Source organism: Brachionichthys hirsutus, chromosome 22 (assembly GCF_040956055.1).
Source record: "Brachionichthys hirsutus isolate HB-005 chromosome 22, CSIRO-AGI_Bhir_v1, whole genome shotgun sequence".
NCBI classification, from domain to species: domain Eukaryota; kingdom Metazoa; phylum Chordata; class Actinopteri; order Lophiiformes; family Brachionichthyidae; genus Brachionichthys; species Brachionichthys hirsutus.
In genome coordinates this window covers 8,942,457-8,955,314 of record NC_090918.1, presented here as the reverse complement: position 1 = coordinate 8,955,314, position 12,858 = coordinate 8,942,457, and the positions used below count along the sequence as shown (strand labels likewise).

At 52.6% G+C, this 12,858-nt stretch overlaps 2 protein-coding genes across 2 annotated transcripts; one reads left to right on the top strand and one right to left on the bottom strand.

The window, feature by feature from the left end:
* The first annotated feature begins 66 nt into the window (after positions 1–66).
* Positions 67–1,078, top strand: LOC137910669 (exportin-T-like). The gene is made up of 5 exons (XM_068755049.1): positions 67–177; positions 252–299; positions 392–463; positions 594–650; positions 748–1,078. The coding sequence occupies exons 1-5, from the start codon at positions 76–78 to the stop codon at positions 772–774; spliced, it is 306 nt and encodes a 101-aa protein (XP_068611150.1). The 5' UTR covers positions 67–75; the 3' UTR covers positions 775–1,078.
* A 310-nt stretch (positions 1,079–1,388) lies between these two features.
* rtcb (RNA 2',3'-cyclic phosphate and 5'-OH ligase) lies at positions 1,389–6,989 on the bottom strand. The gene is made up of 12 exons (XM_068755225.1): positions 6,857–6,989; positions 6,336–6,414; positions 6,201–6,268; positions 6,028–6,127; positions 5,799–5,955; positions 5,573–5,729; positions 4,418–4,577; positions 4,170–4,345; positions 3,907–4,095; positions 1,891–2,001; positions 1,697–1,816; positions 1,389–1,587 (listed from the first exon to the last, which is right to left on the bottom strand). Exons 1-12 carry the CDS (start codon positions 6,947–6,949, stop codon positions 1,480–1,482), a joined length of 1,518 nt encoding a protein of 505 aa, XP_068611326.1. The 5' UTR covers positions 6,950–6,989; the 3' UTR covers positions 1,389–1,479.
* Between the last annotated feature and the right edge of the window lie 5,869 nt (positions 6,990–12,858).

The window sequence follows — 12,858 nt, the reverse complement described above, 5'->3', positions numbered from 1 at the left end:
CCCGGGCCCGGACCCGGACCTGGACCCAGACTGACCTCCACCTTTCTTGTCCAACCTGCAGGAGGTGCAGACGGCATGCTGGGGTTCCCTGACTTCATCTACAAACACATCGTTCCTGCGTGTTTCCTGGCTCCCCTCAAGCCGACCTTTGACCTCTCGGATGCTCAGACGGTCCTGGTGAGTTTTTGCGACGCAGTCCGGCCTAGAACCCGATCGGTGCAGACTTCAGGGCCGTTGTCCTCTGGTTTCAGACGCTGTCAGAGTGCGCCGTCACCCTGAAGACGATTCACCTCAAAAGGGTAAAGACGGTCCTCGTCTTCACGGAGGAGCTTCTGCTTCTGCTTCTGGTTCTGGTTCTGTGCGGTTCTGAATGCTTTCCCTTTTCTACCAGGGACCCGAGTTCCTCCAGCTCCTGCAGCAGGAGTGTCTACCCTCACTTCAGGTGTCTGCAGAAATCTCACAGGTGCGCTCTCCCATCGAGACAGATGTGTCCCGGCTGTGTGTCCCGGCTGTGTGTCCCGGTCCCGTGTCCCGGTCCCGTGTCCCGGTCCCGTGTCCCAGATGTGCTGCTTACAGCTGTTTCCGCGTTGCAGGAACTCTGTCGGGTGATTGAGCAGCCGGACAGCAAGGTGCTGAAGAACTACCTGAAGGTGCGGCTCTGCTTCTGATCCGGCTGCTTGACCTTCGGGGGACTGACTGACGACCTCTTGACCTTCAGGGGACTGACGGGTGACCTTTTGTCTGCAGGCTTTCTTTCAGCGAGCCAAGCTGTAGGACCTCCAAGAGAAGGTTCTCGGGTCGGTCGGTGGACCGATGAGACGGGCTGTCCGCGTGGGCGGAGACCTTCGGTCGGTCTAACCTTCATGTCAGAGGCGTTGCCATGGAAACCAGTAATGCGGAGCGTGCTGGATCTGTTCCTACACTCAGATGTAAATGAACAAAATGTAAATAAGAGAATAAGATGTTAAAAGTGTAAATAAAAGGAGCTTTAGTTTGTTTGTTAAACCAGAATCACGTTTAGATTCGCTTAATTCTGTGCTCGTTGCTTCCTGAAGAATCTCGTACCGATGCTTTTATTTGGTCATAAATACACTTTGCAGACTGATTGATCGTTACGTATCCGTTAGTTACTGATGGATTACCTCTACAGGACGCTGATTTACCGAGAACGAGACACCTTGTCCTCGTGCTGGACCGGGGACAGGGAAGTCCAAGTACCGGTACCTGCCGTGCCCTTTGACCCGCAGCATTTGACTGTCCCTAAATCAATTTGTTCTCTTTGAAGTCTTCTGATCATGAGCCCTCGTTGTATTTCTTTGTGTACTACACGAGGCGGACAGTACTGCAGTACTTCTTAGTCAGTGGACAAAAGAGAAATTCACTTCACCTCACGTTGTAGATTTGTTTTATACACCACAGAACCAACAGATTTGAGACGCTTGAACCGGAACCAGAACCGGAACCAGAACCCGTCCAGCTTCAGCCTTTGATCACGGCGATCGGTCTCAGTTTGATCGCCTTCCTGCTGATTCCAGCGTCGTGACACGTGTCGACAACGTCGGTCACATTCTTGTATGATTCAGGAGCCTGGGGGGGGGGGGGGGGGGGGGGGTGTACCTGGTTACTCCAGGTGGGACGGAGACCCGGTTTGATCCTCTACACGTATAGCGCGTCATTGATTGATTGGACTACTCACCTCCTCCATGACCAGTTTAGGTGAAGCGACCCGGATGGCGATGCCCTTGTCGGCCATTTTGTCCAGGACATCCTGAAAATCCAGGTTCCTGCGGGACTTTGCTCGGGACAGAGCGCGACCCTGAGATGGACCAGAAGGTAAACGATGAAGTAAACGTCCGCCTCAATACACAGAGGCGTACTCAGGTGACCCACCGCGCCGTGACAGGTGGTGCCAAACGTCTCCGTCATGCCTTGCTCTGTCCCCGTGAGGACGTAACTGCAGGTCCCCATCGTCCCGCCAATCAACACCGGCTGACCTGTGAGCTGACAAGGTGGGGGAGGAGTCACGTACCCGGGAGTCAGCTGGGATGGGGGGGGCGGGGCATGTACCTGGTAGTCCACCGGGATGAGGGGGAGGAGTCACGTACCTGGTAGTCGACCGGGATGAGGGGGCGGGGCGTGTACCTGGTAGTCCACCGGGATGAGGGGGAGGAGTCACGTACCTGGTAGTCGACCGGGATGAGGGGGCGGGGCGTGTACCTGGGAGTCGACCGGGATGAGGGGGAGGAGTCACGTACCTGGTAGTCGACCGGGATGAGGGGGCGGGGCGTGTACCTGGGAGTCGACCGGGATGAGGGGGAGGAGTCACGTACCTGGGAGTCGACCGGGATGAGGGGGCGGGGCATGTACCTGGGAGTCGACCGGGATGAGGGGGAGGAGTCACGTACCTGGGAGTCGACCGGGATGAGGGGGAGGAGTCACGTACCTGGTAGGCGACCGGGATGAGGGGGAGGAGTCACGTACCTGGTAGTCGACCGGGATGAGGGGGCGGGGCGTGTACCTGGGAGTTGACCGGGATGAGGGGGAGGAGTCACGTACCTGGTAGTCGACCGGGATGAGGGGGCGGGGCGTGTACCTGGGAGTCGACCGGGATGAGGGGGAGGAGTCGCGTACCTGGGAGTCGACCGGGATGAGGGGGAGGAGTCACGTACCTGGTAGTCGACCGGGATGAGGGGGCGGGGCGTGTACCTGGGAGTCGACCGGGATGAGGGGGAGGAGTCACGTACCTGGGAGTCGACCGGGATGAGGGGGAGGAGTCACGTACCTGGGAGTCGACCGGGATGAGGGGGCGGGGCATGTACCTGGGAGGCGACCGGGATGAGGGGGAGGAGTCACGTACCTGGTAGTCGACCGGGATGAGGGGGAGGAGTCACGTACCTGGTAGGCGACCGGGATGAGGGGGAGGAGTCACGTACCTGGTAGTCGACCGGGATGAGGGGGCGGGGCGTGTACCTGGGAGTTGACCGGGATGAGGGGGAGGAGTCACGTACCTGGTAGTCGACCGGGATGAGGGGGCGGGGCGTGTACCTGGGAGTCGACCGGGATGAGGGGGAGGAGTCGCGTACCTGGGAGTCGACCGGGATGAGGGGGAGGAGTCACGTACCTGGTAGTCGACCGGGATGAGGGGGCGGGGCGTGTACCTGGGAGTCGACCGGGATGAGGGGGAGGAGTCACGTACCTGGGAGTCGACCGGGATGAGGGGGAGGAGTCACGTACCTGGGAGTCGACCGGGATGAGGGGGCGGGGCATGTACCTGGGAGGCGACCGGGATGAGGGGGAGGAGTCACGTACCTGGTAGTCGACCGGGATGAGGGGGCGGGGCGTGTACCTGGGAGTCGACCGGGATGAGGGGGAGGAGTCACGTACCTGGGAGTCGACCGGGATGAGGGGGCGGGGCATGTACCTGGGAGTCGACCGGGATGAGGGGGAGGAGTCACGTACCTGGTAGTCGACCGGGATGAGGGGGCGGGGCGTGTACCTGGTAGTCCACTGGGATGAGGGGGCGGGGCCTGTACCTGGTAGTCGACCGGGATGAGGGGGAGGAGTCACGTACCTGGTCGTCGACCGGGATGAGGGGGCGGAGTCACGTACCTGGTAGTCGACCGGGATGAGGGGGCGGGGCGTGTACCTGGTAGTCCACTGGGATGAGGGGGCGGGGCCTGTACCTGGGAGTCGACCGGGATGAGGGGGAGGAGTCACGTACCTGGTAGTCGACTGGGATGAGGGGGCGGGGCCTGTACCTGGTAGTCCACCGGGATGAGGGGGCGGGGCCTGTACCTGGTAGTCCACCGGGATGAGGGGGCGGGGCCTGTACCTGGTAGTCCACCGGGATGAGTGGGCGGGGCCTGTACCTGGTAGTCCACCGGGATGAGGGGGCGGGGCCTGTACCTGGTAGTCCACCGGGATGAGGGGGTGGTGTGGGGGGAACGCCCGGGTGGACCCCTTGCGGTGGACCAGCAGCGTCCTCTGCCTCCCGTCCACCACGTGCTCCTCCACCTTGGCGATGTTGTGGGAGACGTCGTAGATGACGTGCATGTCCAGGTCGTCCGGGGCGGCGCCGAACACTTTGGAAAAGGCCTGAAGCGCACGTTTGTGATTTCACATCGACTCGGACACCTGCGTGAGCCCCGCCCACCCAGACAGGTGCTCACCTGTCTGGTGAGGAAGGTCATGGACGAGCGGTTGACCCAGGCGTAGTTCCCGGCTGCAGCCATCCCCTTCAGGTAGTCCTGTCCTTCCTGTGAGGTGATGCGAGCGCACGCCAGCTGGCGGTCGTTCACTGTGATCTTATCCCTTTTCATCGCCTTCTCCATGGCAACCAGAGCATCTGTCAACAACATTAACACCTGTGTCCCTTTGTTCTCTTCTGCGTCTCTGTGTCCAGGTGCGTCCCACCGACCTGTGGCCACCTGATGCCCGAGGCCTCGGCTCCCGCTGTGGATCATCACACACACCTGGCCTCTGTGGTCGACGCCCATCTTCCTGGCGGCGTAGTCGTTGTAGATCTCGTCCACCACCTGGATTTCAGCGTAGTGGTTTCCTGCTCCCAGAGTCCCTAGCTGCAGCGCACGCACACGCACACACACAGAGATAGACACACACACACACACACACAGACACAGAGATAGACCCACACACACGCACAGAGATAGACACACACACACACACACGCACAGAGATAGACACACACACACGCACAGAGATAGACACACACACACACACAGACACAGAGATAGACACACACACACACACACACACACAGAGATAGACACACACACACACACACACACAGAGATAGACACACACACACACACACACACACACAGACACAGAGATAGACACACACACACACACCCACACGCACACAGACACAGAGATAGACACACACACACACACACAGACACAGAGATAGACACACACACACACACACACACAGACACAGAGATAGACACACACACACACACACACACAGACACAGAGATAGACACACACACACACACAGACACAGAGATAGACACACACACACACACGCACACGCACACACACACACACACACACAGAGATAGACACACACACACACACAGACACAGAGATAGACACACACACACACACACAGACACAGAGATAGACACACACACACACACAGACACAGAGATAGACACACACACACACACACACACAGACACAGAGATAGACACACACACACACACACACACAGACACAGAGATAGACACACACACACACAGAGATAGACACACACACACACACAGACACAGAGATAGACACACACACATGCACACACACACACACACACAGAGATAGACACACACACACACACACACACAGACACAGAGATAGACACACACACACACAGAGATAGACACACACACACACACAGACACAGAGATAGACACACACGCACACGCACACGCACACACACACACACACACACACACACACACTGGTCCAGTCGAGCCGTGGACCCTGGTGCAGCTCCTTCCATCTCATTCATGTTAAACCTCTCGGGTGAGGAGGGGTCCCAGGTGCGCCCTACCTGTGGCAGCCCCCTCTTCTTGGCCTTGGACGAGACCTTGTTGGGGTCCGCCTGCAGCATCCTGCCGTACTCCTCGCAGTGCTCCTTGTCCTCGGCCCAGGCGTAGCCCTCCCTCAGGGACCAGTCCACGCCCATCTCCAGAGCCTCCTCCAGGTCCCTGAGCACAGGTAGCACAGGTCAACGCGGGGCTCTGGACCACACCACCTGTCGGAGGAACCCCCCTTACTTGGCTCCCATTGGAATGACTCCCTTGGAGCCGACGCCCACTGGGATGTGGTCAAACAGGGACTGGGCCAGCTGCTCCTTCACCGGCTGGACGTCTGCCTCGTCCAGGTTTGTCCTCAGCAGGCGGACGCCACAGTTGATGTCAAAACCAACGCCACCTAGAGGACAAACCGGCGTGACTCAGCGTTCCAGCAGGTCGTTGGTACGAACATTACCTCATTAAAACACACCTGGAGACACCACAGCATCCGGGTTGTTCATATCGAAGGCCGCCATGTTTCCAATCGCAAATCCATACCCGGAGTGGACGTCTGGGAGACCGATGGACCTCTGCAGAGCAGTCAAACACCTGAGACTCGTTCCGGAGCCCCCGGAGGGAAGGACAGCCTACCGGGACACTCACGTGGACGATCCCCGGCAGAGCCGCCACGTTCCCAATCTGCTTCATGGCTGGAAGGAACCCCCCCACACCTGCAAGACAGGAAACAGGAGTGAACAGGTGAGCCGGCCCAGCAAGCCCAGCAGGTGGACGGCTGACCTCCCCCCCGACAGGCGTTCCGGAGCTCCTCGAACATCAGCTTCTGCAGCGAGTCGTTCACGTAGAAGTTCCCTTCCACCTGGAAGACAAGGAGGAGGAGTCACCTGAGGTCCAATCAGCCAATCAACACAAGCCACGCTAAATGACGCTAATCAATTACCTTCAGCCTACAAACCCAACTGCAGATGAATTGATCCGTAAAACAACGACAGGAATATAGTTTTAAAAATGACTTGATTTAATATTCATATTCGTGTTCCTGCCATTCATAGCTGCATATTGTTTAGTTTTAATACTGTCATTTACTTCGGGGGGGCGGAAGCCTCCCTTTGATTGGCTTATCTTTAGTAGCTAATAGTTGCGTCATCAGCTCATTCCATGAATAGTTAATACTCGTGAAAACAAGCTTATCATTGTTATCATCGTTATGTTGCTAGGCTAACATCCGCGTCGTTCGACTGAAGTTTAGCTAACAAGCTAGCCAACAAGCTAGCCAACAGCTAACCCACCCAGAGCCTCACCTGCATGTTCGGAACGAAGCCCTTCTTGATCCTCCAGCAGTTGCTGCCGATCTTATCCAGATACTGCAGCTCATCGTTGTAGCTTCGACTCATTGTTCGGATTCTACGGTTTAACGCGAACGAACAAGCCGAGGCCTACGGAAGCCTGGAAGACACGACCCGAGGCCTACGGAAGCCTATAAACTGTGAGTAAAACGCGTTTGTCCATTTAAGTGACGCAGTGTGATTGCGTTGATGCACTGTGACGTCACGACTACAGTACTGGATAGTGTGTGATAAGAAATAGTTTTTAAAAGAACAAGCGATATAAAATAACTAATAGCTTGTTGTGTTTACAGTCAAAGAGGCTTGTGTGTCACTGTGAGGTCATCGATTGTTGCACGATGGCACCCTGAGCTACCACTGAGGGGGCTTTAATTGCAGCTGCCTCACCTGTCACACACACCTAATGCAGGCCTACTGCTAGTGTTTTGGAATCTGGTGTTTATCGTCACTAATATTCAGATGTAATCATTTTCTATCATTTTCCGGCGCACAAGATCAATTTATGTCTCCACCCCTGCTGCAACCACCAATCACAAGATGTCAACCGCCTCTCGATATATTTTACAGATTATTAGAGCTCCAAAGTCTCTTCTACAGTTTGAAGGAATGTGTTAAGTAATAAAAAAAAAAAAAAAGATTTGAATAATAAAACTGAACCAAAAAACAATTGAATGGCAAAAAGAAAGAAAAGCCCATTTGACGAATGTCGACCCAAGCCGTGGACGGTGTCGGTATAAATATATAAATAGAGTTGATGGTGTGAATCCGGTTATTTGACTGCCGGAGCTGTAAGAAGTCATTGGGCCCGCCCCGGTATATTCAGCTTGTCGTGGTTCTCTGAGACAAACGTGAGCACAAATTAACCTTAAAACGGCCTCCATGCAAGTCGTAAACAGAAGAATGGCTTCCAAAGAGAGCGGCTAAAAGCTCTCCCTGTGGGCTCTACGACTGCCAATTAACCCGCCGCCATGTTGCTCTGTCTCGTAGGAGGAAGAAGACGCGTTCAGGGAGCGTGACTCGACGCTGCATAAAAATCAGACGAGTTGAACGCGGCGCTCCGCTTGTAAATCCGGGGAGCTGTTGCTGGGTTATTATCCACGGAAGTGATGTGGGAGCGGAGCGCTCACGGCGTTTGGCATTTGTGATCTTAAAATGAAATGTCTCAACAGATGCAATGGTGTGAAATTTGTCAAGGGAACCCCCCCCCCCCCCCCCAGTAAAACATTCATTGTAGCAGCATTGGGTCAAAAATGTCAATAGTTTGGTTTATTGCTTCCATAAAAAGAAGCAATAAATCTTAATATAATGTCAAATATTCATGTATATGCTCAAACTTGTAAACTCTGAAACTCTTTACAACTGAAGCAAATAAATTCCTCAGTATTCTAGTGTGTATTATTGTTTTTTTTTCTTATATTCATATTCCTGGGTAAATATTCCACATTATTATTATTATAAATCCTCAACATATATTTAAATGTTTTAACAACCGGCACTGATCGACGGAAACAAGCGATATAATTTCTTTGCTGCCACTCTTTCTGCGTTTCTCCATCTTCTTCACCTTCGCCATCCAGTCAAGCGTCTAATTTCATGGAAATGTGAAACAGGTCTGCTCTGAAACGTGTTCTATGTAAATACAACACCAGATTATTATTGTTGCAGCAAAGACCCCACGTAGAGGTGCGGGTTTGTTCCTGTGAACTGAAGACAACTATTTAAAGAGCTCCTGCTCGGGCCTGACCACGCCCTCAGTGTGATGACGACAAAGATGCCGTTACTGTGGAAACGGCACATCAACCAAGGACACATCAGATAATCTGCAGCCCATTCCACCTGCTTTGCCACAATATAATTTAATCACAGCAAATCAACAACAACAACAAAACCCTGCCTCTCTGAAGTGCATTATTTGTGATGCTCCTTTCCGCCAGAGCCCCTGATCCATTCTGAACGGAGGATTCCCTGCATGTAAAACAGGCTGTTTGGCCCCTGATCCATTCTGAACGGAGGATTCCCTGCATGTGAAACAGGCTGTTTGGCCCCTGATCCATTCTAAACGGAGGATTCCCTGCATGTGAAACAGGCTGTTTGGCCCCTGATGCATTCTGAACGGAGGATTCCCTGCATGTAAAACAGGCTGTTTGGCCCCTGATCCATTCTAAACGGAGGATTCCCTGCATGTAAAACAGGCTGTTTGGCCCCTGATCCATTCTAAACGGAGGATTCCCTGCATGTGAAACAGGCTGTTTGGCCCCTGATCCATTCTGAACGGAGGATTCCCTGCATGTAAAACAGGCTGTTTGGCCCCTGATCCATTCTGAACGGAGGATTCCCTGCATGTAAAACAGGCTGTTTGGCCCCTGATCCATTCTGAACGGAGGATTCCCTGCATGTAAAACAGGCTGTTTGGCCCCTGATCCATTCTAAACGGAGGATTCCCTGCATGTGAAACAGGCTGTTTGGCCCCTGATCCATTCTGAACGGAGGATTCCCTGCATGTAAAACAGGCTGTTTGGCCCCTGATGCATTCTGAACGGAGGATTCCCTGCATGTAAAACAGGCTGTTTGGCCCCTGATCCATTCTGAACGGAGGATTCCCTGCATGTAAAACAGGCTGTTTGGCCCCTGATGCATTCTGAACGGAGGATTCCCTGCATGTAAAACAGGCTGTTTGGCCCCTGATCCATTCTAAACGGAGGATTCCCTGCATGTGAAACAGGCTGTTTGGCCCCTGATCCATTCTGAACGGAGGATTCCCTGCATGTAAAACAGGCTGTTTGGCCCCTGATCCATTCTGAACGGAGGATTCCCTGCATGTGAAACAGGCTGTTTGGCCCCTGATCCATTCTGAACGGAGGATTCCCTGCATGTAAAACAGGCTGTTTGGCCCCTGATGCAGTGAAGAGAAGCATCGTCGCTTGAGTTTATGCCCACAAATCGGTGGCTTTCATTCTTCATCCGTCTTGCTGTGTGGATGTCAGAGGCCATCGATTTGAGCTGCCTCGTAAAAATCACCCCGCTGTTTGCTCAAGGGTTGGATCGCGTCTCCCGCGCCGTCCGACGCTGCCTCCCGTTCTGAGCAATCGTCCTTCACTGTGGGTCGGATGGAGAAGCTCATTTGAAGTCGCATCACGGCGCTGCCCACAAGCAAAGGGGCTCGGGAGAGGTGCTGATGGTTGCTTGGAGGTGGTGTGTGTGGTTTTTCTTTTTGTCTTTTCTCATTATTCTGAGAAAATAGGAATTAAATTATGCAGAGTTCCATTTTCTGACACACTCCTGTAATTAGAAAAGCATAAGTGGATTAGGCTGCAGGCTTTTTGAGACGTATCTCCAGGCAGCTGGTTGATGGGTCGATGCCCGTCCCCGGCTGCGTGCGAGGGGACGGGCGTCAGCATGACGGTTCACTTTCGCTGCAGCTTGGGATGCAAACTTTAATGACGCAACGTGAGCGACATGAAGCCACCAGGATCTGATTGAACCCTTTCTCAGGTTGAATGAGTGGGTTACCGCCTGCAGCCCGCCCCGAATCCAAGGTTAAAACCACACGAGCCTGTGTGAATACTCTGAATTCATACCTACGCCTATCTCTGTGTGTGAGAGAGAGAGAGAGAGAGAGAGAGAGGGAGAGACACGACAAAGCTCTCTTTCTGCCTGCTCATTGACCTCTTCCTCCGGCAGATGGCAGCATGGCTGCTTCAATCTGGAGATGTTTCTTGCTGCATCACAGAACACGCCGCCGAGTCACCTTAAACGTCCTCCCATCAGTCCGAGCGATTCATCACGAGGCTGATTTTCAGATTTTCAAACAAACAAAAAAAAAGAACTTGCTTGGCAGGTTCTTCATTTCGGCAAGACCTTCTTGACGCAGCGTTGGGGCGCAGACGGATCGCCCTGTGTGGGTCACCGCTGTGATGCCAATTTGCTTTCTTTTTATTCACGTCAATCATGTGATGGAGGTGTGAAGTTGTAGTGGGGGGGGGGGGGGGGGGGTTCTGCCGGTCTGCTTGTGAAAAACACTGTCGGCGTGCGAGTCTCTTCATTGGAGTCTAGCTCATCCTTCCATCGCAGACACACAGAGACATACTGGTTGTCATGGCAATGTCAAGCAGGTCGCTGCACAGACAGACGAGTGTGCGCTCCCCCCCCCTGCGCTCGACGCCGTGCTCCGTTTCATCATCGACCTCGGGCTGTAATGACTTCATGATAAGCGGTTGTAAGTGGAGTAAACAGCCTTGCCCCATGGAGGCACTTTAGAATGTCGAGGCGCCCCTTTGCCCCATCTGTGCCCACTAAAGTGATGGTTTAATTCCCAGGACTCGATGATTAGGCAGAGCTTTGTAGCTTCCGAGCTCGTCCATACAGCCAAAGGTGAACAGGGAAGTGCGGAAGTGAAGAGGATTACATCCTGACACGTAAAAGGAAAATGAGTTTTAAAATCATTCGTCAGATATCTTAGCGTCAGGATGTCTTGAGATTTAAACAGATACACGTTTATTTTTCTGTGTCATAGTTATAGTTCGCTTTTCTTCTTCTGTGGTTGGCACTATTTGAACTGGGTGGCAGAATATCGGACAATCAAATCAGAGATTATATGTTCAATCTTATCACTGAGCAGGCTGCAGAGAGAAAAGGGATCAAATGATCCAAAAAAGGGTATTTGGTGAAAAGCAAAAATCATTTTTCAAAATGTGTCAATAAAAGCAGCTAGGAAACATTTATGACAACATTTATGAATAAAGGCTAAAAGAGCATGTCTGCTGAAAGAGCCGCAATGATACCAAAGTGTAGTTCTAAATCTTCACAGAAAAAACAAAGTAGCTCCAAAAGTTTGGATAAGTGTGAATAGATCCGGAGCAGTTTGGCTGCAGCACGACGCCACGCCTCCCGCGTCTTGTGAGTAAGGCTCGGTAATCCGGAACTGTGAGAACGAGCTCTGTTGCCTACGGCGACACTGATGGGTGATCACCAGAAGCATCAGCACGGGAATAAGGAGTCCTCAAAAAGAACAAGGTGAACAGGTTGGAGGAGGAAAAGAGAGAGAGGGGGGCAGCAACACTCAGCGGCAAAGTCAGATGGCGTCCTCGCCTCCCAGTAATCTCTGTGGATTATACAGAGGGGCCGTCGACCCCGGCTGGACAGGCGAGAAGGTCTGCTTCATTAGTGGTGACGCGTATTCATTTTAACACCTGTTACGTCTTTTTTGATAATTAACCATTTTTGGCATATTTAAATCTGCATTCATTACTTTTTGGTCTCCTGAGGCGAAGCGTGACAGAACAACAGACTAATGTTGGGTCGTGGGGGGGGCGAGGCCAAGATGCCATTAGGCGAGAGGCGGGGTGCAGACCGGACAGATTGCCAGTCTATTTAGCATCTCAATGCTAACTGGCTAGTCGCTGGATTTGAGTGCTTTCTCTCCGGCGCTGAGCACGTAAATGTGGAGAAACGGGGTTGAGCTAAATCATCTTAAAGTAAAAAAGAAATAATAATCATTGGGCTGAGACGTGTTGAGCTCCGCTGTGATTTTCACCAGCTTTGTGTTTCTTTTTCAAAAACAAAAAACTGAATACAATAATTTAGTTTTGTAGTATTGTATTGTAATTTAGATTTTTAAAAAAGACATCTTTTGAAATTTTCAGACATTTTGAAGGAAGCAAAATGCTATTTGAACGACCTTTTTTCCCCCTTTTTTAAAAAAAACCAACATAATGAGCAAATATTCCCCGGCATCATATTTCTTTTGAGCGAAACACAATTGCAGCTCCAGACAACATAATTGTGGAGACCCGTTGAAGTAGAAATGTAATCCGTAGGAGAAAGGCTCCATGCAACAGTTTGTCGTGCAGTATTGTTGTTTGTGTTTTGCACACTCGCCCGCTATTTCCTTATTTCATTCTGTTATCTAACATGATGTGAATAAGGTACATTAGCACTGAATGCCTCCCCCCCCCCCC

Excerpts from the sequence above, each read along its gene's own strand:
- LOC137910669 (XM_068755049.1), top strand. The coding sequence starts at position 76 with ATGCTGGGGTTCCCTGACTTCATCTACAAACACATCGTTCCTGCGTGT. Across the intron at positions 178-251 it reads CGGATGCTCAGACGGTCCTG|ACGCTGTCAGAGTGCGCCGT; the intron begins GTGAGTTTTTGC and ends CTCTGGTTTCAG. Across the intron at positions 651-747 it reads TGCTGAAGAACTACCTGAAG|GCTTTCTTTCAGCGAGCCAA; the intron begins GTGCGGCTCTGC and ends TTTTGTCTGCAG.
- rtcb (XM_068755225.1), bottom strand. The coding sequence starts at position 6,949 with ATGAGTCGAAGCTACAACGATGAGCTGCAGTATCTGGATAAGATCGGC. Across the intron at positions 6,415-6,856 it reads GCTTCGTTCCGAACATGCAG|GTGGAAGGGAACTTCTACGT; the intron begins GTGAGGCTCTGG and ends CTTGTCTTCCAG. Across the intron at positions 6,128-6,200 it reads CTCTGCCGGGGATCGTCCAC|AGGTCCATCGGTCTCCCAGA; the intron begins GTGAGTGTCCCG and ends ACTGCTCTGCAG.